The sequence below is a fragment of the Bufo bufo genome, chromosome 3, assembly GCF_905171765.1.
Source record: "Bufo bufo chromosome 3, aBufBuf1.1, whole genome shotgun sequence".
NCBI lineage: Eukaryota > Metazoa > Chordata > Amphibia > Anura > Bufonidae > Bufo > Bufo bufo.
This window is the reverse complement of record NC_053391.1, coordinates 398,995,081-399,021,463: the sequence shown is the minus strand read 5'-3', so window position 1 is coordinate 399,021,463 and position 26,383 is coordinate 398,995,081. Positions and strand designations below refer to the sequence as shown.

Here is a 26,383-nt window from a genome sequence, read left to right as displayed (position 1 = left end):
ATATGTCATCAGGGACATCCAGCTCCTCCTCTCTCTGCATCTTGCTGACTTTTCTAGGAGGTAAAGCCAGCAAAAGATGAGGATTGTCATCATTAAGACCTGGCCCCCCTGAGGGATGCAGACTGGATGGTATTGTTTGGCATGCTGGCAGTTGAATAAAATGCGTCCATCTTATTGGTATTGAATGACATATCTTAGTTTAAGGCTAATGTAGGAATAAATCAATAAAACTGACACAGCATAAGTCTCTCTGCCCTCTCCCTTCACTTCTCCTCTTCAATATTCTTCTATTAACTGTTTTCAACTACACTGTCCCTAGCGCATGAGTGCTTGCCATGTCTCTTCCTATGCTCAGCTCACAAGAAAATGACGTAGACCACGGGGGATGAGGGTTTTATAGGGCTGTGACCAGGGGAGGGCTGGCAGCCTTAGTCCTGGGGGGCAAATCCAGTCAAGTGGCCTATTGCACCACCGAATCAGCTCACCATCCACGCCCACCTTTTCCTTGTTTTATAACGGATATTGATGTTATGAAGCAAGACAAATATACAAATGTACTACTAACCCCTCCATCCACCCCTCCCTCTCCCTTCTCCATCCCTCCCCTTCTCCAACCACCCAGCACCCTTACTCACATAAAACAAGTAATATATATAATATAGCTTACAATGAATTACTGTAAATACTTACAGTTCTGAAGACTCCAGCAGGCTCAGGATCAGTGCTCTGGGCAGCTGGGCTCAGGGCTGGAAGAGGGCACTGCTCTGCAGTTCAGGAAGGATACCGGGGCTCACCCTAGCGCTGCAGTGCCTCCGCGTGACATCACTGGGCGCGGCGTACACAAGGGGCAGGGGGAGATCGGGAGTAGGAGCAAGCAAGTACCGTATTTTTTGCCCTATAAGATGCACCGGCCCATAAGATGCATCTAGGTTTTAGAGGGGGACAATAAGAAAAAAATATTTTTCATTATACCTCGGGTCAGACTACCAATCAGACCCCCAATGTTAATCAGACCTCAGCTAACAGCCCCAATAAGATCCCCAATGTTAATAAGACCCCAATAAGACCTCAGATCAGACCCCAATATGAATGACCCCCAATTAGACCTCAGATAAGAGCCCCATGCCTCTCATTGCAGCACGCCAGACCTGCAGGGTACAGCGACAGTGAGGTCACGGTATGGGCAATCGAGGGTTACTCACTTTTCTGAGGAGAACCCTGGGCAGGCATGCAACAGTGAAAGGAGAGGCAGACACTAGTTCCTCTGGGGCACACTCTGTATGTAGGGACCAGGCCTGATGGTATGTGAGGTGCCCTGGATGTTGCAGGTGTTTTGAGTGCCTTAGGCAGGGCCGTCTTTAATATTGATTGGACCCTGGGCAAGAATTTACTTGGGCCCCCTGGATCCCGCCTTCCCACACCTTAAAAAAATGCGAAAATCTTATACTCACCTGTGTCCTTTCACTGGCGCTCACTAGCTGCTGGTACGGCGAGGGATGGTGCAACGCAGACGCGCACACCTCACCGCGTCCTGGCACAGGCGGGCGTGATGACATCATCACGCCTGCCTGCGCTGGGATTTCACTACCAAATAGACCTCAGGCCTGTAGCCTATGACAAGTCTTGTCGCCATCTGCAAATTTTAAGGCGCATTGGCGACCATTTTGGTCGCCATCTGGAGCGCTGTATTGCATCAGTGACATGAACACTCTCCACATATAATGTTATATTACATCAGTGACATCACCGCTGTCCACATATAAGTGATATTTTACATCAGTGACATAACCGCTGTCCACATATATGTGATGGGTGGTGATGTCACTGATGTAATATATTACTTACCGGTATATGTGGACAGCAGTGATGTCACTGATGTAATATATTACTTATGTGTGGAGAGTGGTGATGTCACTGATGTAATAGATCACTTATAAGTAATATATTACATCAGTGACATCACCGCTCTCCACATATAAGAGGCATATTACATCAGTGACGTCATCCCTTGGCGCTGGGGTGCGCGGCCAGGGCCGGCCTTAGGTGTTCAGGCGCCCTGTGTGAGCTAACCTTGTGGTAGTGTTACCTGCAGTCCTATGTAAAACCACAGATAACACTAGTGCTAAATAATGTAGTAGTGTTACCTGCAGTCCTATGTAAAACCACAGATAACACTAGTGTAGATCATGTGGAAGTGTTACCTTCATCCTTAGTGTGCCTCCCTGTGTCTATCGCACGGACTCCATGCTGGCGCTGCCTCCTCTTCCATCTTCTTCCTCTTGCCCCGCACAGAACGTTCTGAAGCAGCTGCGTCAAGACATAGGAACACTGTGGGCATGGTGATACACACAGGGAGAGACACACACAAAGGGACAGGGACACACACAGGGACGGACACACACACACACAAAGGGACAGACACACACACAAAGGGACAGACACACACACACACACACACACAAAGGGACAGACACACACACACACACACACAAAGGGACAGACACACACACAAAGGGACAGACACACACACACACAAAGGGACAGACACACACACACAAAGGGACAGACACACACACACAAAGGGACAGACACACACACACACACAAAGGGACAGACACAAACACACACACAAAGGGACAGACACACACACACACACACAAAGGGACAGACACACACACACACACACACAAAGGGACAGACACACACACACACACAAAGGGACAGACACAGACACACACACACAGGGACGCCCTACCCCCCCCCCCCCCGGGCTACCAAATACCTGTAAGTTCTGTCAGTTGCTTGGCTGGCTCAGGCTGTGTGTTGGGGCTGCTGGCTCGGGCTCCGCTTCCTTCCTCTCTCTCTGCCTGTGCGGCAGCTCAGCTGCGTCACGCTCTAGCAGCCACTGGTCTGCTCTGTTAAAGAGACAGGAGGCCAGGCAGCAGAGCGGAGCGCAGAGCGGCCGCGACCCCCACGCCCCCTCCTCACTCAGTCTATTTCTGTAGACCGGACCGTGACTTTGTGCTGTTAGATGGGCGGCGGCGGCAACAAAATATAGGGGGCCCAAGTAAAATCCAAGTAAAATGCTGCTTGGGCCCCCCAGGAGCAACTGGGCCCGGGGCAGCTGCCCCTTTTGCCCTGCGGTAAAGACGGCCCTGGCCTTAGGTAAGGTCCCTTTAAGGATCGTGACGCTAGTGCCTGTAACGGTGGCACACCGATTTGTAGGAGGATTAATAGAGTACGCAGTTGGTAAACCAAACATTGCTTTACTTGGTGAAACAATCCAACTTTTTACAATCAGTTGCAGTGGTATATAATGCAGTCCTTTACAATATAAAATGCACAGCAGGTTTACTTCACAGCAGGTTTCAATCTTGCAAGATACTTGGAGGGTAAACAGTTAATGCTTTGCAGTGCAATGCTGCTCTATCCCGTCAGCTATTCTAGCTGGCTGGATCCCAAGGCCCGGATGCCTAATTGCTGGCTTGAATCCTTGGTATATATAATCCTTCCTCCAGTATTGGCACTTGCTTAGGGTTACAATATCTTCTTTTCCTAGCTGGCTTCACTGCTGGCTTTGAAAGGAGGCTGCAGGTTTCTCCCAGGAGGTGCTGTCCTACTACTGGGGTATCTCATCTGTGTTGGCTGGATGATTGGTCTCCAGGCAGGCTGTACTCTTCCTAGCCTCCTAGTGCAACTAGAAACCAGGACTATCTAGCTGCATGTCAGGAGGAGGCCCTCAGCATATCTCGGGCTGGTGCCTTCTCACTTCTGTCTCCACAGACTCCTGACTATGACCTAACTCCTCCCTGTCTGGGCCTGAACCTTTATACTAGGGGCTCCCTATCTCCCTCTAGTGTCTAGGATGCCTAACTACACCCTAATAGGCCTGCTATGCATAACACAGGGGAAACATTGCATGTAAAAACACATAGAAAAATACATTAAATGCATAGTCAAATATAACATTACTGTCCCTTGTGAGCAGGAGTAACACGTCACCCAATTGACCTTTGTGTAGTGCCCACGCCTACCTAGTGGGACACTACATCATCATCCCCCAGCAGCCTCTCCATCAGCCCCCAGTGCCTCTCATCAGCCCCCAGCAGCCTCTTCATCAGCCCCCAGCGGCCTCTTCATCATCCCACAGTAGCTTCTCAGCCCCCAGCAGCCTCTTCATGAGCCCCCAGTGCCTCTCTATCTGCCCCAGTGCCTCTCATCTGCCCCAGTGCCTCTCATCTGCCCCAGTGCCTCTCATCAGCCCCCAGCGCCTCTCATCAGCCCCCAGCAGCCTCTTCATCAACCCCCAGTGCCTCTCATCAGCCCCCAGTGCCTCTCATCAGCCCCCAGTGCCTCTCATCAGCCCCCAGCAGCCTCTTCATCAACCCCCAGTGCCTCTCATCAGCCCCCAGCAGCCTCTTCATCAGCCCCCAGTAGCTTCTCAGCCCTCAGCAACCTCTCCATCAGCCCCCAGTGCCTCTCATCTGCCCCAAGTGCCTCTCATTTGCCCCCAGTGCCTCTCATTTGCCCCCAGTGCCTCTCATCTGCCCCCCCAGTGCCTCTTATCAGCCCCCAGTGCCTCTCATCTGCCCCCAAGTGCCTCTCATCTGCCCCCAGTGCCTCTCATCTGCCCCCCACTGCCTCTCATCAGCCCCTAGCATCCTCTTCATCAGCCCCCAGTGCCCTCACCAGCCCCCAGTGTCCATGAGCCTAAATATAAAAATAAAAAAAACAACTTTTCCTGCTCCTGGACGCTGCCAGCCTGACGCTCCTCTCCTCCAAAGCGATCTGCATCTGCTGTCGGCTGTGCAAGGCTGCGCACAGCGTGACGTCACAGAGCGCCTTACGTCTGTGTGCAGCTCTGCACAGCCGACAGCCGAGGACCAGGAAGTGATGAGTACAAAGCCTTCACCGCTTCCTGGTCCTCCGGTGCTCAGACTCAGACAGCGGCCGTTATTACCGTGCTTTAGGGGTGGCCTGGGGGGCAATTGCCTCCCTGCCCCCCCTTCCAGCCCGCCCCTGGCTGTGACATCACAGGAGATGGCGATCTGCAGATTGGCTGGCTGCACGGCATCATGGGTGATCTCGCGTTCCTGGGCTTCTTACTTTCACTTTGTAACATGTGCAGCCACCATTTTAGGAAAAACTGATTCTTTACCATGAAGTGCAAGGAAATTTGGATTCGCTACAAATCAAAATTTTCCTAAACTTCAAACTTTGCTCAGCACTATTCACCATGCAATTCAGACTTGGATTGGGTCCATCAAAGTATAGCTGCTATTGCTCCACCACTCTAGCTCATATAGTGGTATCATAAATGGGAACCAATTTGTAACATACACTGACCTCTATCTCTCTACTTAGATTCCTGTAGGCAAAGGCTCCATACTGTATGTGGTGAGGCGAGATGAGCAAAATTTCTTGATTTCTGGTCCAATACGTCTGAATCAACTGTTTCGACTCGGAAGTGCTCTGATTTTTCTCTCTCTCTATTTTACCTTCTACTCTCCCTATCTCTCCTTGATTCTCTATTATTATTCTTGATTCTACCAAAACAAATCGCAAATCACAAAATTCAGGTTCAGTAGAGCCAGAGCTTCAGGTTGAATTTCTGAGTTTTAGAACCAATTCACTCAGTTTTAGTGGTGAGTTATTCTGCATCGTCTCTCATTCACATGGTATTAAGAGCAATTAAAGTAGGATTTTCCTGACTAAAAAGTATTGAGATTTTTTAATATAATAGCCTAATGATGTGAAAGCACTGCTATTATTAATATAAATTGCTTTATTCCAGGTGTGGTTATGTGGTGGAAGTATGGAAGTCCTCCCATGTTCAAGAGTGGCACATATAGAACGCAAAAGAAAGCCTTATAACAATAATATTGATTTTTACACAAAGAGAAATGCTTTACGGGTAGCTGAAGTTTGGATGGATGACTACAAATCACATGTTTACATTGCATGGAATTTACCATTAGAGGTAAGTTAACTCTTAGATAGATGACCCAGCAATTTTCAGTTTTTGTGTTTTATTTTTTCTCGCTGCCTTCCCAGAGCCATAACGTTTTAATTTTTTCATTCACATAGCCATATGAGGGCTTATTTTTTGCTGGACATGTTGTACTTTCTAATGGCATCATTAAATATTGAATATGGTGTAATGGGGAGCTGGGAAAAAGTTCCAAATGGGTTCTGCCAAAGTTTTATGGGTCTTGTTTTTATGGCGTTCCCTATGAGGTAAACGTGACTGTGCCCATCATTTTCCAGGTCAGTACGATTACAACAATGCCACATTTGTATAGTTTGTCTACTGTTTTAATTGTGAAAAAAAATTAAAACTTTGTAAAAAAATAATAATTTTCTTTTATTACTATATTCTAGCCCTATAACTTTTTTTTTTATATTTACATCCATGGAGCTCTCTGAGGGCTTATTCTTTTTGTGGGCTGATCTATACTTTTCAGTGATACTATTACGGAGTGTGTGACTTTTTGATCACTATTTATTAAATTTTTTTGGGTAGGTGAATTGACAAAAAAAAGCGAATTGGCCATTTTGATTTTAACTTTTATATATTTTTAAAAACGTTTTTGTCTTTTTTTTTTAAACTGTTTTTAGGTGACCCTTAGTAACTATACCAAGCAATTGTTAGATTGCCAATTGTATTCTGTGCAGGCCTGTATTTGAATATACCAGTGATCAAGCAGCCTATCATGGTAATGTAATAGATTCCCCGACCTCAGCTGGGGAGACTGTTATGGGCTACCACATCTTCACTCATTAGATGTCAAGGTCACATTTGACCACAGCATCTGGGGAGGTTAAATGGCCAATTGCAGACATTAGTCCTGTGTCTCTGCAGTTTGAAACAGCAGAAACCCTGCATCAATGGTGTCTGCTGCGCTTGCAAGTGGGCACCAGTTTTAAAGTGACATGTATAGCAGAGGTCATCAAGGGGTTAAAAATAACGCATTTTATAACTGAAAAACTGTAATCATATATATATATATATATATATATATATATATATATTCATATAAGTCGCTGTATTCAAAAATATATTAAGGTAATTTTTTTTAAAATCTTTTACAGAACCCAGGAATTGACATTGGTGATATATCAGAAAGAATCGCTTTAAGAAAAAGCTTGAAGTGCAAAAACTTCCAGTGGTACTTGGATAATGTTTATCCAGAAATGAGAAGATACAATAATACTGTTGCATATGGAGAGGTATAGTAAACATGTTCTACATTTAGTTCCCATCATTAGGATATATTCTCTACCCAAATAATTATTACAACAGAAAAGAGTGACTATAAAAGGATACTATTGGTTCCATGTTATCCTGGTGTAGCATCTTTCATTCTTTCTTCCAGCCTCTACATTTTAACCTTGTTGTGATGAGGATATATATGTGCATTCAAATCCCTGTATAATGTTTCTTTTTATTAAGCTGTCCATACAGATAGCCAAAGGCTATTATTCCTGGTTCTATCATAATACTCTTCATCTTTTACTGAGAAGAAGGGAATAAGCCATGCAAGATACCTCTGACAGTGGCTTATCTCGGCCAGGAACATTAAATCCAGTTTACTTAATGGTCTGATCATTACTCCACCTATGATCCTTTCTAAAAGTAATCCCTTAGTGTAACTGAACATTACTTCTATGTACTATATATAGAAAATGTGTAGTTATAAAAAGTTTTTCACATAACATGTATACTGTTTGTATGGGTATGGTTAGTGAGAGCACAATTATGCTTTTCTTGCGGAAAAAAGGCTTCTTATAGAAAAATATTTGTACTGAGAGATCAGTATAGATTATAGTGCATTAGTGACAGGTGACCTCTATGATTTGCTCAATATGAACAGCAAATAGACATTTCACAGCTATATATTTTGTCTTCATAAACTTGTGTTATTTGACTGTTTCTGTGAGCTACTAAACCGTAAAATAACAAGAGAGAGTATACTGTGTATGTACATTGTGGGAGATTTATCAAGACTGGATTGAAATAGGCTTAAAGTGCCTCTTAGTAAATTAGGTGCCTCTCTGGCGCTCTGTGTGCCAGAAAGTCCAAGGATGCTATACTTACCTTTTTCTCCAACACGGTTTTCTGTGCCTCATGTCCAATCCTCCTACAGCTGCTTGTTTACAGAATGCAGTGGTGACGTACCATTATATGACAGCAACAGTCTAAAAATGCATTCCCAAACAGTGTCAGGATGGCAAGGTGTGTGAGCTTTGCCATGGTGCATGTTGGCTTCTTTTTGCTTGCCAATTAACTTAAAGGGGGATTCCCATCACATACAATGGGGGCATATCACTAAGATATGCCCCCATTGTCTGGAACCCGCACCTACAAGGAGAAAGGAGCTGGCAGAGCTGTGTTTGGAGGACCCTGGGGTTCGTCCACCATCAAGTGCTGCTTCCCGCTGCTCCCATACAAGTGAATGGGAGCGAGAAAGAAAGAAAGAAAGAAAGAAAGAGAAAGAAAAAACTCCATTAGACAGCTCTCCGTGGGTACATTACTCCAGTGATCATGAATTCTGCGGTGGTCAGATTACATGTCATCTATCAACGTGTAAGTGCTAGCCATGGGCTGCAGACTCCAGAATGATCAATCCAGGGGCCTCATATAGCCTCAAATTTAGATAGACAGTTTTGCTTTAGAAACACCCCCCTCTCTAATATAATAATGATATTCAAACGTACTATGTATTCAGTAATAACAGGAGGCAATAGTTGTATCCATTTGGACGCTAATGTCTTCCATGCCTGGTATAGCATCCTATTTATTCCCACATCTATAGGTATCTGTAATTGATCAGTCTCAAAGATACCCAGTAAACCCATTTTTGGATTAAGGGAAAAATGTGCACTATACACTTTATTGAGCAACTTAACCCCTTAAGGACTCGGCCCTATTTCACCTTACGGACTTTTAACTTTAAAACGCTTTGACTTATCCAGGCCATTCTGAGACTGTTTTTTCGTCACATATTGTACTTCATGACACTGGTAAAATGAAGTAAAGAAAAATCATTTTTTTTTACAAAAAAATACCAAATTTACCAAAAATTTGTAAAAAATTGCAAATTTCCAAGTTTCAATTTCTCTACTTCTATAATACATAGTAATACCTTCAAAAATAGTTATTACTTTACATTCCCCATATGTCTACTTCATGTTTGGATCATTTTGGGAATGATATTTTATTTTTTGGGGATGTTACAAGGCTTAGAAGTTTAGAAGCAAATCTTGAAATTTTTCAGAAATTTTCAAAAACCCAATTTTTAGTGACCAGTTTAGGTCTGAAGTCACTTTGCGAGGCTTACATAATAGAAACCACCCAAAAATTACCGCATTCTATAAACTACACCCCTCAAGGTATTCAAAACTGATTTTACAAACTTTGTTAACCCTTTAGGTGTTCCGCAAGAATTAATGGAAAATAGAGATACAATTTCAAAATTTCACTTTTTTGGCAGATTTCTCATTTTAATAATTTTTTTCCAGTTACAAAGCAAGGGTTAACAGGCAAACCAAACTCAATATTTATAGCCCTGATTCTGTAGTTTACAGAAAAACCCCATATGTGGTCGTAAACAACTGTACGGGGACACGGCAGGGCGCAGAAGGAAAAGAATGCCAAACGGTTTTTGGAAGGCAGATTTTGCTGGACTGTTTTTTTTGACACCATGTCCCATTTGAAGCCCCCCCTGATGCACCCCTAGAGTAAAAGCTCTAAAAAAGTGGCCCCATTTTAGAAACTACGGGATAGGGTGGCAGTATTGTTGGTACTAGTTTAGAGTACATATGATTTTTGGTTGCTCTATATTACACTTTTTGTGAGGCAAGATAACAAGAAATAGCTGTTTTGGTACCGTTTTTATTTTTTGTTATTTACAACATTCATCTGACAGGTTAGATCATGTGATATTTTTATAGACCAGGTTGTCACGGATGCGGCGATACCTAATATGTATACTTTTTTTTATTTATGTAAGTTTTACACAATGATTTCATTGTCTGAGAGCCATAATTTTTTCAGTTTTTGGGCGATTACCTTGGGTAGGGTATGATTTTTGCGGGATGAGATGACTGTTTTATTGGCACTATTTTGGGGTGCGTGTGACTTTTTGATCGCTTGCTATTACACTTTTTGTGATGTAAGGTGACAAAAAATAGTTTATTTAGCACAGTTTTTATTTTTTATTTTTTACTTTGTTCATCTGAGGGGTTAGGTCATGTGATACTTTTATAGAGCCGGTCGATACGGATGCAGCGATACCTAATATGTATACTTTTTTTTTATTTATGTAAGTTTTACACAATAACAGCTTTTTTTTTTTTTTAAATGATGTTTTAGTGTCTCCATATTCTGAGCCATAGTTTTTCTTTTTTTGGGGCGATTGTCTCAGGTAGGGGCTCATTTTTTGCGGGATGAGGTGACAGATTGGTACTATTTTGATGGTCAAACGCCTTTTTGATCGCTTGCTGTTGTACTTTTTGTGATGTAAGGTGACAAAAAATGGTTTATTTAGTACAGTTTTTACTTTTTATTTTTTACGGTGTTCATCTGAAGGGTTAGGTCATGTGATATGTTTATAGAGCTGGTCGATACGGACACGGAGATACCTAATATGTATACTTTTTTTTTCCTATTTTTTCCCAATTTTTTTTAAACTTTATTTGGGGAAAATGACGTTTTTGGTTATTTTTACTTGAAACTTTTATTTGTTTTGGGGAAAACTTTATTTTTTTTCAACTTTTTTTTCACTTTATTTTTTGTCCCACTTGGGACTTGAACTTTTGGGGGTCTAATCCTTTACAATGCATTCCAATACTTCTGTATTGGAATGCATTGGCTGTATGAGTAATACAGTGAGTATTACTCATACAGCTTCCGGCCTGTAAGATTCAGGGGGCTGGATCTCACAGGCTCGTCACCGGAAGGCAGCGCGATGCCTTCCTTATAAATCGCGCTGCCTTCCATGCCAATGGGTCCCCCCCACAGCCGCATGGGGACCCGATGGCACCGCCCGGCAACAGGAGTCTGCCCTATACCCAAATTTAAACCGGAACATTGGAGTTTTATACACTCTATGTATAATAAACAACTGGGAAAATCTAGCAGCTTCACTCAAGGATAGGCATGTGGTCAAAGCCAAAATGTCCTCCCATTGAGCATTACTAATAGTCCCGACATCTTTTTCCCATTGTGCCTTCACCCTGAGAGGAAAGGCCTTCAAGAATTCACCATGCAAAGCCTGATAAACCCTCGAAATGGCTCCCCTTGCAGTTCCAGCGGCCGCCACAAAATCCATTATCTAGTGAGATGTATACTTGGATTGGAGGGCAAATCAAACTCAGTGCACAATTGCTGAAATTGCTTCCATAACTGGTCAATATTCCAAATCCCTTTTTGTTCCCATGTGAAAAATCCTTTCAACTGAGAAAGTTCAGATAAGACAGGATTATTCCACATGAGAGACATATTTATACGTCCTGAGACATTTAGGAGCCCCTTAGCCTTAACTTCTTTTTTTATACCCAGGCTCTATGTGATGTCTGTCATATCCACGTTCTAAAAATCTGCATCACAGTTCTTAAAGGATAACTGTCACATTTAAACCCTAATTTCAATTTTCATATATGTAGTTACTAATAACATGATATTCCAGAATCAGTTACTATTAGACTGACTTACCCCATATTTAATAAGATTCATCCCTTAGCAACCAGTCTGCATAAAACTGCAATTTCACTATTCAGTTAAGATGGCCGCCACTGCCCTCACCCTGAGGCTAATCCCGCCTGCCCTCACTAGCCAGTAACAATAGCCCCCCCAAAAGTGTCAGTAACCAGAGCCCTCCCCCCTAAAGGGTTAATCTCCTGCAGCACAAAGGGGTCCTCTTACCACATGTTGCTTTCATTTATACACTGAGCAGATGGCAGATCTCCCTTCCCTGTTGTGCGCTGCTCCAACTCTGCATTCTCCAGCTCTGCAGAGTGAGGGAGCGTCTGCCAAGCGCAGGGACAGGGAGAAGTGCACACAACCCAGGCACTGTTATCAGCTGCTGGGGAGGACCTGGCTTTAATCATTTACTTAGTCCCTGGCTGTCAGTAATGTGAGCCTGCACGCAGCGAGCTCCGTCCTTCAACAGATAGACGGACCGTGCCTAGCAACCCTATTTTAAGCATAGGTAAAAGTAGGCAGTACAGGGAATTAAGGGGTAATTGAATACACAGTGAAAAGTTGAAATAGGGCCACCAAGGTGATATTAATCACCACAATCCAATATTCCAAAAAAAATAATAATACGACAGTTATACTTTAAGCTCATGTCCGTATTCAGGTCTGATGCCATCAGAAAGAATCCAACTTCCTCCAATCCATCCAATAGAAATATACAGGGCTTTAGCAACACAAGTAGACAGCCACATATCAGCCTCCAACTGAATACTATCCAACTTCAGATTGCAGATGTTATTTATCCTTCACACAATAGGACTGCTGGATTGTGCCTTCACCCTGAGAGGAAAGGCCTTCAAGAGACAAACTGGTTCTTAGTGATAAGACCTTTTTCCAGGGTTCCCTCATCCCCAATTTCCATTCATATAATAGATCACATAAGATGTGAACTGCATCTTATTCTTCCCGTGTAAAAAAATATATATCAGACTTCTTCGGGTTGTATTTGTTCTTAAAAACAAGTTTGAGGCCAAACAGCTGAATGTTCTTTTTTGCTTTAGTGCACGATCCGTATGTTCATCAGAGGATTGTTTACTTGCTGGTTTCTGTTGTTCAGATTTCCTCTTCATATAATGTAATGGCCAAAGGTCTCTGAGACAGAATGAGATTCACCACCGGTAGAAACAAAATAAGACACCGAAGGGGCCCTAGAGAACATCTTTTTTTCTGTTTCCACCTAAATACTCAATCGGATTCCACATTGTGAAGCTAGTAGTCTTAGGCCTAGTTCACACGAACCTATGGCTTTTATAGTTTTTTGCGGTCCGTTTTTCAAGGATCCGTTGTTCCGTTTTTGAGTTCCGTTGTGTTTCCGTTTCTGTTCCGTTTTTCTGTTCCGTTTTTCCGTATGGCATATACAGTATACAGTAATTACATAGAAAAAATTGGGCTGGGCATAACATTTTCAATAGATGGTTCAGCAAAAACGGAACAGATACCGAAGACATATGGATGCATTTCTGTATGTGTTCTGTTTTTTTTGCGGACCCATTGACTTTAATAGAGCCACGGAACGTGATTTGCGGCCAAATATAGGACATGTTCTATCTTTCAACGGAACGGAAAAACGGAAATACGGAAACGGAATGCATACGGAACACATTCCGTTTTTTTTGCGGAACCATTGAAATTAATGGTTCCGTATACGGACCGTATACGGAACACAAAAAAACGGCCCGTACACCCGCAAAAAAAAACGTTCGTGTGAACTAGGCCTAAATCTGTTGTTCCCAAGAAACAAACCTTTCCTCCATTTAATTTTTTTTTTCTCAGATGTAGGTAAAAGATTACCCAATTGTTTGTCAACCAATACAATTTTATTTTCAAATGCTGCCATCATCTTATTATTCAAATGTCACAGTGTGTTTCACTGTGACACGGGTTGCCTTGTTGCTCACGTTTGTGCTCGTGCGTACTGGCTATGGTGGATTCCATGTATGCTGGTTGCCAGGGGCGTTGTGTAGTAACGGCAGCCTGTGTGTTTACTGTCTCTTCCTTGCCTTCCCCTCTCTGTCCCCTGGTTTGTGTGGGGTTAAGCCTTCATCTGGGGTTGTGGTCACTAGATGCTATATATTCCTGTTAGCTGTGGGCCTGGGTTGGGTGCAGGAGCTATGCACCTGCCCTAGGGTTATTCCATCCTGCTCTGTCTGTGTAGACACCTATGAAGATAAAATATAAAAAAAAGTGCTGTGGAGCTTGCCCAAGGATAGTGGGCAGTGGCACAGGGGCGCCAAGGTGAAAAAAAAAAAAAAAAAAAAAGGGGGTGAAGGCGGTGTAGTAAGTCTATGAAGGGTTACTACTTTACTAGTTGGATTTGCGATTCTGCTTCACAGTATCGATATATTGCAGTGGCATATATATCACTGTGTCTATATAGTTATTGGTTCTATTTCGCGGTCTGGTACCGTGTCTGGTCACATAAATGTCTTCTTGTCTGGTACCGTGTCTGGTCACAGACAGCCATGCGTTGTTCTGCATTGGGTCCAGACTGACTTCTACCTGTCTGTGCAGCTCTGCCTGTGACTGCCATGTGTCATTCCACATGGGGTCCAGGCATCTGCTTGTCTGTTCCGTGTCTTGTCTGTGACGACCATCCGTGTCTTGCATGTGACAACCATGTGTCCTCCTGCATGGGGTCCAGACTTCTGCCTGTCTGTGCCTTGTGTGCAGCTCTGTCTGTTCTCCCATTGACTTTCTGTTCTCCCATGGACTAACTCCACATGAGAAACAGGCATCTGCTTGTTCTGTCTACACCTTTAGTGAGAGGGCTCCTGGGTTCTCTGGAGGGAGGACATCTCTGTCTTATCTGTGTTTGTTGAGTGTCTAGGTCTATGTTAGCCTGGCAGTCAGTGGTGCACCTAGCCTTTCTGCTGCCTGAGGCGAAAACTGAAACAGCGTCCCCTCCAATGCCAATTTCCTAACCTAACCCCTTTGCCACAATGAAAGCACTCATTGCCCATGGCTCTTCTGATGCCCCACTCTTGCCCATACGTGGTGCTGCCTGAGACGATCGCCTCACCTGGCCTCATTGGTGGTGCACCACTGCTTCTGATCCTGACCCTGTATTGTATATGTTCTGCCTTCGGTGAGAGGGCTCACTCAGTCTCTGCCCTCTGGGTTTGACCCCATTTCAATCCGGTGCACTTGGTCCAGTAGTATTACCTGCCACTGGTCCCTTACCTGCTGATCCAGTTTCCAGCCATGTCTGTTCTCTGTAAATATAGAATTTGTGTTAGTCCTTACCTTGTCAGATTGCTTGCCTCATGTTTGATTGCCTGAGATGTTCTAGTGTACGGTAGGACCCTCGCTCGAACATGACATCAAATCAATGATCATTTGCATTAATGTCTTGGAGCACCTCTCATAGGTCTCCTCCCATTATTACAGAATTGTTACTCCTCTACACCATATGAGAAAAGACTTGCACTCTTAGTCCTCTAGGTGTAAGGTTCTTAGCCAAGTATGTCTCAAGGCTATATTGTTCCACTATGTCTCTGTGGAATTCTTATGTGGTGCCTGTTTCAACAAACCTTTTAGTATGTACATTCATGTACATTCTTGTGACTTGAATCCTTCATAGCATTCATGTCTGTAGCTAATATGTTGTCTACCAGCATCACCTCAGTGATTATAATGATAAATGGAGTAACTACTTTATGTCTGTAACTAAGTATTTTGTAAGTTGTTGTCCACCCAACGCGCCAGCCCAAGGTCAATCACCCCACTTATCACCATCATTATCACCATTTTATATCTAATGTTAAAATTGACTGTTTTGGTGGTAGGGTAGACCATCTTAGCATGGAATCATTGACTGTCTATTATTTTTTCTGTGTTTTTAGGTGTTATTTGTGATTATTTAATAATAAAGCTGTATTGGATTTTTTAGAACTGTTGGCATAGTACATTTTTATTGGTGCTATTTAAGGCAATCAAATTAATTCCCAACATCTATAGTTTTAAGCATACCCTAAAAGCACATTGCTTTAGGCAGGTGTAATACACAACTTAAATCGACTCCTGTCCTTTTATCATCCTTATTCCTCAGAACCCTACCCATGCATTCAACAGTAACCTTCACTTTCTGTGCACTTCATATCTCTGTCTACGCAGATGCTAGCTGGATGACTAGGCCACACAGCCTTATGTGTCTTATATTTTGGTACAGAAGATAGCTAGATCATTGTATACATTAAGCACTTCTAACACTTGTGTCTCCCCTATTTATACGGATTGTAAGCTTCTGTGAGCAGGATCCTCTGCCCTTTTGCAAAATATTGCAAAATATTTTTAAGCTGATAAGCTACATTGCTCAACTCAAATATATATCTGTGTATATACTCAATAACCAGCTTGATATAAAGTAAAACACTATATTGTATTAATATTCCATATGTATTACCTCTAAAACATCATAAAAACCTATACTCTTAAAATACATAAAATAAAACCATTGACATATATTTCATATATAGATGTGTGTTCACAGACGGTAACGGTCCCTCTATCTTACTGCAGTGGGGAGCTCACATAGTGATATGTTATAATGTAGAAAAGTTTCTCAGCGATGTCCCAGTGTTTGTGATAATTGTGTGGGGAATAGTATGTTAGTATTGTTGTGTGCTTTGGTGAATTGTGTCTGATGTGTTGTGAGGCTGGTGGGAATCTGACTCGTGAATCTGGGTGCTGGGTATTGTGAGAAGTGTCTGATTTATAACTGTGGTGTATTGTTTGGGAACCGACAAAGCTTGTGAATATGTTTTGGTGAATTTCTTTGTTGTTATTTTTTAGACGTTGTTCTTGTGGATTTTGTGTTGAACCATTTGATTGATTGTAGGGTTTCTTCCTAAAAAACAATTCTGTGTTTGAGATTTATTATGTGAAGGAAAGCTCACTTGCTTGCCAGTGGTATTAGTGTCTGTTCGGACCTGTTGTGCATTAGATGCATTTTGTTTATGGAACAAATTAGAACATTTTTTGGTCTTTTTTTGTATAATTTCCTGTCCTACACTATCCAACTTTTTACACAGATTGCCCTGTAGTCTATTATATTCCTAATTTTTTCATATGTATCCAGTTTAGTCTTAATACTAACTATTTGTTCCAATTCTGTTATTAACTGTTGCCTCCTTCTTAGGATTAGTTCTACTAGATCTATGGACTGTAATTTAAAAAAACAGTCCCACTGGGAGTTGAAGTCCTCACCACATAAGGCTATATGCACACAACCGTTGTGTGTTTTTCGGTCCGCAAATTGCAGATCCGCAAAACACGGATGGCGTCCGTGTGCGTTCCACAATTTGCGGAACGGCACGGAAAAAGCGCAGACAAGAGTAGGACATGTTATATTTTTTTGGCGGTCCACGGAACAGAGCCACGGATGCGGACACCACACGGAGTGCTGTCCACATCTTTTGCGGCCCCATTGAAGTGAATGGGTCCGCATCCAAGCCGCAAAAACTGCTGCTCGGATGCGGACCAAAACAACGGCCGTGTGCATGTAGCCTTAGTCCTATGCTGGGGTTTAACATAATCTAAGGCCTTATGGTATAATGCCTGTAAGGACTTCACCTCCCACTGCTGTCTCAATTCTTTTATAAAAAAATTTTTCCAGGTCTTTAAATGTTTCAGAGACAGTGGGATTATATATTGCCCTATTTGTCCCTTCCATATTTTCAATTGAGAAACAAAAATTTTGTAGTTTCTCTTTCTTATTCTCCATTAAGCCCCAAATATCAATTTTTCTTGCAACTAATTCTTATACCTCCAAATTGATAAAACTACTACCCCGGGAGCAACTCTCACAATGACAATATGTAAAATGGAGTGCTCACCGAAGTATAGCTCGGTCTGCTAGTCCAACTAGCATAATTATACTGCATATGTACTCAATGACCAGCTTGATATAAAGTAAAACACTTTATTGTATTAATATCCAATATGTATTACCTCTAAAACATCATAAAAAACCTATACTCTTAAAATACATAAAATAAAACCATTGACATATATTGCATATATAGATGTGTGTTCACACACTGTCACGGTCCCTCTATCTTACTGCAGTAGGGAGCTCATGTACTGCTATGGTATAATATAGAAAGCTTTCTCAGCGATGTCAGTATAATTGGTATTCCCGGAGAAGACACTTAAATCCACATAGTGGTCTTCATGTTACTATGAACAATCCTCGATAGTTTTTCAAGTTGGGATATAGCTACAATGTCTCCTGTTTGTATATGTGAAAAGTATCAGGCTCTTACCGCACCTTCAATGCCCCGATGTCTCTAGGTATACATACGTGTCGTGTGGCTTTCAGTTCCTGGTATTCAAACACCCGCAGGTGTCAGTAATTTTGCAGGTGTTCCATCCTGCGCTAGTGCCGGTACTTTCTGATGTAGCGCTCATGGATCTTTGATGCTTATTGGAGGTATTGTAGATAATCCATCTTTGCAGACAATATGCTTGAAACACTGTGGTGGTCTTTTTCCGGGTATTTTTAAATATAGATTGATATCGCAATGAAGTATTCACATGACGCGTTTCGAAACCTAAAGCGGTTTCTTCCTCAGTGGTGCTAGTTGTAATCAGAAAGAGGGACGGAACAATCTTTTATACTAGGGTGATTCACAAAACTGGACCGGATTAAATTTAACCTGTATGATTGCTAAAATCTGGGACTGGACTATGTGAGAATAATATATTATTCAGATATTGAGGTTTTTTTTTTATGCAAAGATACATTACATTTAACATATTTAAAATCAGGTGTTGTGTTTATTTCCTTATCTTTCATTTTTTTACATATATGTTTTTTATTACTACATGAATGCCATTGCAGCTGGGTGTCTGTTATTTTAAAGAGCAGACACCTGGCTCTAATGTATGCAACTGGCGTTAATGCCAGTCAAAGACTTTTAACCCTTCAGATGCTGTGGTCATTGAGGTGTGCTCCAGCTCCCCCCTATAGCGGGAATCGGGGGAGCCAGAGCATGTATGCAGCAGCCCATGTCCTCATGTGTGATGGTGCCAGAGATAGGACAAAGCATTGAAGCTTCCTCCAAGTAATAATATTGAGGGATTCACAACAGGCATGACCATAATCCCATGTGGATCACTCCATAGGGTCCGGGACCCCTCTCTACTTAACCTAATGGTATTTCTCTTTTTAAATTATTAGGGTTAAAACCAGATGCTGAACTTAGTGGATGGATCAAACATGGCCGCTTGATTATTGCAGCAAGGCTGTCACTAGCGCATGAGCGCTTGCCACATCTCTCCCTATGCTCAGCTCACAGGACAATGGCTGAGACTGTGCGGGTATTGCAACGCAGTGTCGTTCACTTGAATGGAACTGAGTTGCACCGAGGCCATGTGGCTGATGCGCGGTGATGACACTGGCCTAGGAAGTGCTCACGTAGGGCAGCAGCCTATTTGAACAGCTGATGGGTGGAATAGGCCATCAATATCAAATTCCTGCAAGCAGGTGCCGCATGATCATTAATAATACACACTCATTGAATACTGCAGTCTCATTAGTTTAACTAGAGCCTGCTGTTGCCCTTTCAGCTGTGCAGTACTCAAACGCAGCACTGCCGTGTCACAAGCGTAACTTGATCATGGCATGTGGTATTATCCTAACTGAAAGACCATACAAATTTATTAACATGAAAAGAAACACAAGGAATCCAAGTTTTATCTATACAGGACAGATACACTGAGTTCTTAATGAAGCTCCACAGCAAGAAATTATAGTGTGTTGGATCTGGTGATCATGAAGACCAGTGCATTGGTCAATTGTTTATTCTGACGCGGCCAACTCAACATTTGGTAGAGTTTCATTCAGATATCGGCAAAGTCCAGCTGGAAATGAAGAAGAGCACATTCCTGCTGATAGACTACGTTTGGCAGACCTTCCTCTATCTGTGGCATAAGTAATTCCCTAAAGATTTCCAGGTAGGAGTAGCCAGTGACAGCATCCTCTGCAATAAGAAGGGACCATAGACTTTGTGCTTGCTCATTACACAGAACACATTTACTTTGGGTTAGTCCCTTATGTGCTCAATAAGGTCACATAGATTTTCGGAGCTCCAGACTCTAACATTGTGGTCATTGGCCTTTTCACTGAGGTGAAAGCTGGCCTTATAATTGTACACTAGCCTTTCAGCAAATTCATCCTCTTCCAATCAGTCCTGCAATTTAATGAAAAAGTCACTGTGTTTTGGTTTGTCATCTGGTTTTAGCGCCTAACGAATTTGTAATCTGTATAGCTTACAACACAAGAGTTTTCCTAAGATACCATTCTAGTGCCATACTAGTCAGCCTGGTGAACTTTCTAGGACTATGCTCTTGCATGGCTTGACCCATGTTCACTGTCTCTTCTGATGTCTTTGGATGGCTCAGACTTTTCCCATGACATAAAAAGCCAGTAGTTTTGAATTTCTTCACCCAACACAAAATGCAGTTTCTATTCTGAGCATATTTACCAAATGTATTCAGAAAATATTGCTGTACTGTCACAACAGACCTAGATTTTGAAAATTACAACACACAAAATGCTTTTTCTTGCTGCAATGTCACCATCTTAAAAATCTGACCCTTTGTGTACATATTTAAACTAACAGAAAGGGGGCAGATTCATGAAAACTGTCTAAAAAGAAAACTGACACAGTTGCCCATATAAACCAATAACAGCACCACATTCATGTTAACTACAGGCCTTTTTATTTTAAATAGATAGGTCAAAATGTATAGACTAAAATATTTCACTGGTACCCCTTGTCTGAAGCAAACTTTTACTAAAGACTGGTGTTTCACATGCCAGTCTTTGTAAAATTTTGCATTTCATGTCTCAATAAATTTATCACATCCTGTGCTCTCCATGTACCAGATACTAAAATGTGCAACCAATCCTAGCTTCTTCTCAGTTATAATTCATGACAGCTTTGGCAGAAATTGTTGCAAATTTGCTAGACTATGGTAGCCCCTTCCACTTCTGTTAAAAAGGTTTCCTGGCCTAGGAGCCCACAACCCCAGGAGTCAAAAAGTGTGCACCATGCAAAAAAAAAAAAAATAAATAAATAAACAAAACACTCACCTGTCCACAGTCCTATCGTTCCATGGCTGCTACTCCATTCCCAACCACTTCCAGCCTCGGCTGAAGCAGTGATGTGCTATTTAAGCACATGTGACCACTGAGGCCACTACCAGTCTCGCCTGAACAGTATGGCACTGCTATAACACCGCACAACAATGATTTTGCTACTAAAATTTTTACTAAAATGAGCACGCTGATTCCAAAAATGAACTTGGAATTTGCCTGACACATCTAGATTTTAAGTTATACATGCAAAGACTATTCCTTTATAATATTAATGCATTATATTGGAAATATTCCAATGGACGTGTCGAGACCTGTCCGGACGCACTCAGGCTGATGTCAGCAGTAAGTATATAAGGCAATCTGGACAGATTTTGATAAAGTGATCTGTTATAGTGCTATCAGTTTTGAAACTTAAGATGGAACGATCCAGACAATTTCTGCTACCTATGTGGCAAATATACTACTTATGATCAGAGCAAGAATCTGATAAAGCAAGTGCGTCTTGCTTACAAGTATTGCTTTGACTGTAAAATTGGAGATCAAGATAAAAGCTGGGCACCTCATGTTTGTTGCACTGTGTTTTTCTCTGGGCTAATGCAGTGGTTGAATGGTAAAAGAAAAGGAATGGCTTTTGCAGTGCCTATGGTTTGGCGTGAGCAGAAAAATCACCATTCAGACTGTTACTTTTGCATGACTAAAATCGCCGGGTATTCAAAGAGAAACAAGTCACAAATTGTGTATCCTGACTGTGAGTCTGCTCTTCAACCAGTACCACACGATGTAGAGAATCCAGTGCCTGCCCCTCCCACAGCAGGAACGGCAATTGAAACAGATCTGATCTTGATGAAGAAGAAGATGTTGATTGTCAATGTATTTCCTGATCCAGAACAACTGGAGGGTCAGCCGCACTTGCTGAGCCAATCAGATTCAAATGATCTGGTAAGAGATCTGTCATTATCTAAAGAAAAGTCAGAACTGTTAGCTTCTAGACTTCAGGAATAGAATTTGCTACAACGAGGCACCACAACTTCATAGTTTCGTCATCGACAAACCAAGTTAGCTGCATACTATGCAATGGAAAGCGATGTCTGTTTCTGTACTGATGTAAATGGTCTTATGATGGAGTTAGCTGGTACACATGTTCCCGATAAATGGAGGCTATTCATAGACTCTAGAAAAACAAGTTTCAAAGCTGTCTTGTTGCACAATGGTAACGAAAAACCATCTGGCCCCGAAATCAACAAACTAATGCATGATGACACATTCAGAACAAAACTCAACCCTCTGGAACTTGCAGCTTGGGATGCATTTGTGCTAGTAGTGCAGAACTTCCTTGGGAACAGACGAGCTGCAAACTATGCTGAATTAGTAGACAACATGCTTACAGCATATGAACAACTTGGTTGCTGAATGTCATTGAAAGTGCATTTCTTACATTCCCATCTTGACTTTTTTCCCACTCAATTTGGGACTTGTAAGTGACGAACATGGAGAGCGGTTCCATAAAGATATTTCTACAATTGAGAACAGGTATCAAGGCTGCTGAAATCCCAACATGATGGGGGACTACTTCTGGTTTTTGCAACGGGAAAATATGACCGTTCACAAAGGCAAAAGCAAATACCTGAAGCACTTTTAACAGTACTGGGCCTTGCTCAAGTAAGACTTTTAAACTGAAAAAATTAGACTATTTGAAATTTTGTTATTCCATTACATTTTCATACACTGTTTACTATGCAAACTTTGATGTAGATCAGGTAATTGTTGGAGTAAAACTTGTTCTGTTCAAATTTATTCAATGCTTTCCAAGTGCTTATTTCATTTAGGCATACTTATTGTCACGGACGTTCCCGTGGCAGGTACCAGGAGATCGGAGACACTGGCAACTCTTGGGTTAAATTGACCAGTTCACTGTGGATCTTATTGTGCTTGTGTTTTTGTGAATGCCACACCCCTTGCTTCAGGTGTGGCTTGTTGGTAAACTACCTTCCCCATAAGTAGCAGCTTCTCACTCTTGAAGGTGCAGTTTATAGATTTTTTTTTGCCTTCCAACTAGCTGGTCGGTTGTACTCTGTGGTGCTTCTGGAGTTGCCAGTTTTCTACTTTCAGATAAGTCTTGTCTGCTCTTATTGTTTTGTGTTAGTTATATTCCCTGTTGTTTGTATCTTGGCCTGAGACAGAGACTTCCATTCATCCATCTGGGGAGGAATGGGTTGTCTCTGGTCCTAACCTCATTCCAGCACATTATAGAGATATAAGGGCCTAGGTATCCAGCATATGAATATTCCTACCTTCAAGGTCTATTCATATTGATAGGTAGTTAGGGCCCAGATTAGGGTTGTTTAGAATGTGACCTGTTTCTTCCCTAGTTTCCAGGCCCAGTTGCTGTACCCTTTCCCTTCTGTGTTTAGTGTGGAGTTTTTCCCCTACACTGATCATGACTTTATAAACCGCTGAATAACCGTCATTTTGTTGTCTGTATCAGTTCAACCATGGATGTTATCGCTGCACTGACCGGACAGCAACAGGGGCTGTCTCTGGAGGTGGATGACGTCCGCACAACCATCTCACAGATGCAGAGACCACTGTTGGCTGATCCTAGTAGTGGTTACCTGACCTGTCCTGAACCTAAAGTTGCTCTCCCGGATAGATTCTCGGGAAGGGGGGGAGTGATAATTTTATTTGGTTCAGGGAAGCGTGCAAATGGTACTTTAAGTTGCATCCACACTCATCTGGGGACGAGAGCCAGAGAGTGTGTGTGATTATTTTGTTGCTTAAAGAGGACGCCCAGTCTTGGGCTTTTTCTCTTACGACCGGATCACAGTCTCTTCGATCAGTAGATGCATTTTTCGGAACTTTAGGTCTTATCTATGATGACTCGGACCGAACCTCTCTGGCCGAGGTTAAATTACGCGGCATGCGTCAGGGAGAGAGTTCGTGGAGATCTATTGTTCAGAATTTAGGAGTTGGGCTATGGATTCTGAGTGGAACGATCCAGCTCTCAGTAGCCAGTTTTGTAAGGGATTATCTGAGAGGCTGAAGGACGCTTTGGCCTTTTATTAGAATCCTGAGCCTTTGGAAGCCACTATGTCTTTGGCTGTACGTATTGATAGACACCTGAGAGAGAGATCTCTCAGGACGTTCTATTACATAACGTACCGTATTCCTTTGGGTGAAGAGACTCCTGAGCTTATAACTGAGTATGAACCCATGCAATTAGGGGTAGCCACTCCGGGATCTGCTTGCAAAAGTAGGAGTCGCAAGCAGGGAGTATGTTTTTTCTGCGGTCAAAGTGGACATTTTGTCAATATATGTCCAAGCATTCAGCGGCAAAAAGAGAAACAAAAAGGGGTGTCTAAATCCCATCTAACTATCGGAGGTGTGAGTGGGGAGTCAGAGAATGTGCATTTGTTCTTTGCTGGTAGTACCCGATTCCTCCTGACTGAAGAGGTGGCGCTAGAGTCAAAAACTCTGGAAATTGAAGTATTTGTTGACAGCGGGGCCAGGGTGAGCCTGATCGATGCTCAGTTTGTCCGCATGCACGGGTTATCACTAAGTACATTAAAAAAAGACATTCCTGTATTTGTTACTGGTTCTGCCCCTCTTACTCAGAGGTGCTTGTCGCAAGTTTTGCATGATATCAGATTAAGAATGGGTGACTTTCATCAAGAAGTTATCATGTTTTGTTTTGGAAGGTCTCCCTGCACCTATGGTTCTGGGTTTACCGTGGCTTGCCAAGCACAATCCTACTATTGATTGGCAAGCTAGGCAGATTCTTGATTGGGGGGACTAATGCATTGATAATTGTCTCAATACATCCTTTTCTGTGGTTACTACTAAGGCTGTACCCTCTTTTATATCCGAGTTTGCCGATGTGTTTTCTGAAAGTGGATGTCAGGATTTACCTTCCCATTGGGAATATGATTGCCCTGTCAATCTTATTCCCGGGGTTAAATTGCCTAAATCTAGGTTGTATAATCTTTCTGAATCTGAAAGGCAGGCCATGAGAGAATGGGCACATAAGACCTTCCAAGTCTCTAGTGGCTGCAGGGTTCTTTTTTGCAAAAAAAAAAAAAAGATGGAGATCTTCGGCCATGTCTGGATTTTCTTGAACTCAATCAGATTACTATCCGTGATCCTTACCCTCTTCCTTTGATTCCCGATTTGTTTAACCAGATTATTGGTGCCAAGGTGTTCTCCAAGTTGGACTTAAGGGGGGCATATAATCTGGTTAGGATCAAGGAAGGGGATAAATGGAAGATGGCTTTTAATACTCCTGAGGGGCACTTTGAGAACCTGGTCATGCCTTTCGGGTTGACCAATACCCCGGCGGTCTTCCAACATTTAGTGAATTACATATTTCATCACCTGGTGGGGAGGTTTGTGATCGTGTATTTGGATGACATTCTTATTTATTCTCCTGACATGGAAACACATCAGAATCATGTAAGACGGGTGTTACATATTCTAAGGGATAATAAATTGTTTGCAAAATTAGAGAAATGTGTTTTTGCGGTACACAAGGTGCAGTTCTTGGGCTACCTGCTGTCATCTTTAGGTTTTCGAATGGATCCTTAGAAAGTCTGTGCTGTATTGGACTGGGATCGACCCAAAAATCTGAAGGCTCTTATGTAGTTTTTAGGATTCACCAACTATTACCAAAAATGTATTAAGAATTATTCGACAATAGTAAAACCCTTAAAAAAAGTGAAAAAAGTGAAAAAAGTGAAAAAAAGTAAAAATAAAAAAAACACATTTATCCCTGATTAAAAAAATAAAATTCCCTACACATGTTATATATCACCGCGTCCATAACGACCTGATCTATAAAACGGTTATGTCACATTTCCCGCACGGTGAACGCCATAAAAAACGGACATGACTAAGAAAGGGACCGATGTCTCTGTATGGTCTGATTCGGCGTTGCAAGCCTTTTCTGCGATTAAGGAATGCTTCTCTTCTGCTCCCATATTAGTGCAGCCAGATGTGTCACAACCGTATATTGTGGAAGTGGACGCATCTGAGGTGGGGGTAGGAGCAGTTTTGTTACAGGGCCCATTACCTGGTAAATGGCGACCATGTGCATTTTTCTCAAAAAACTATCCCCCGCTGATAAAAATTATGATGTGGGTAACAGAGAATTGCTGGCCATTAAATTGGCTTTTGAGGAATGGCGTCATTGGTTGGAAGGGGCGATTCATCCGATCACGGTATTTACTGATCACAAAAATCTGGCTTATCTGGTGTCGGCGAAACGACTGAACCCAAGACAAGCCAGATGGGCACTGTTTTTCACCAGATTCTATTTCACTGTCACCTATCGTCCTGGGATTAAGAATGTCAAGGCGAACGCCTTGTCACGTAGTTTCCCTGGAGGTGGTGATTTTGAAAACCTGAGTCCCATACTGTCTAAAGGGGTGGTAATATCCACCCTCTACCCTGACCTTGAGGTGAAGGTGTTAGAGGCTCAGGGAGACGTACCGGACACGTGTCCCTCTGGGAAACTATTTGTGCCACCA

The 26,383-nt window shown here is 42.4% G+C and overlaps 1 protein-coding gene across 2 annotated transcripts in view; it reads left to right on the top strand.

Annotated features, from left to right (window-relative positions):
• The window catches only part of GALNT17 (polypeptide N-acetylgalactosaminyltransferase 17), a 714,899-nt gene that overhangs the window by 668,426 nt on the left and 20,090 nt on the right, over nucleotides 1-26,383 (top strand). For both annotated transcript variants that reach the window (XM_040424819.1, XM_040424818.1), the window contains 2 exons: nucleotides 5,795-5,980; nucleotides 7,093-7,230. In XM_040424819.1, the coding sequence (XP_040280753.1) occupies nucleotides 5,795-5,980; nucleotides 7,093-7,230 (324 nt within the window). The remainder of the gene's footprint in view (nucleotides 1-5,794; nucleotides 5,981-7,092; nucleotides 7,231-26,383) is intronic.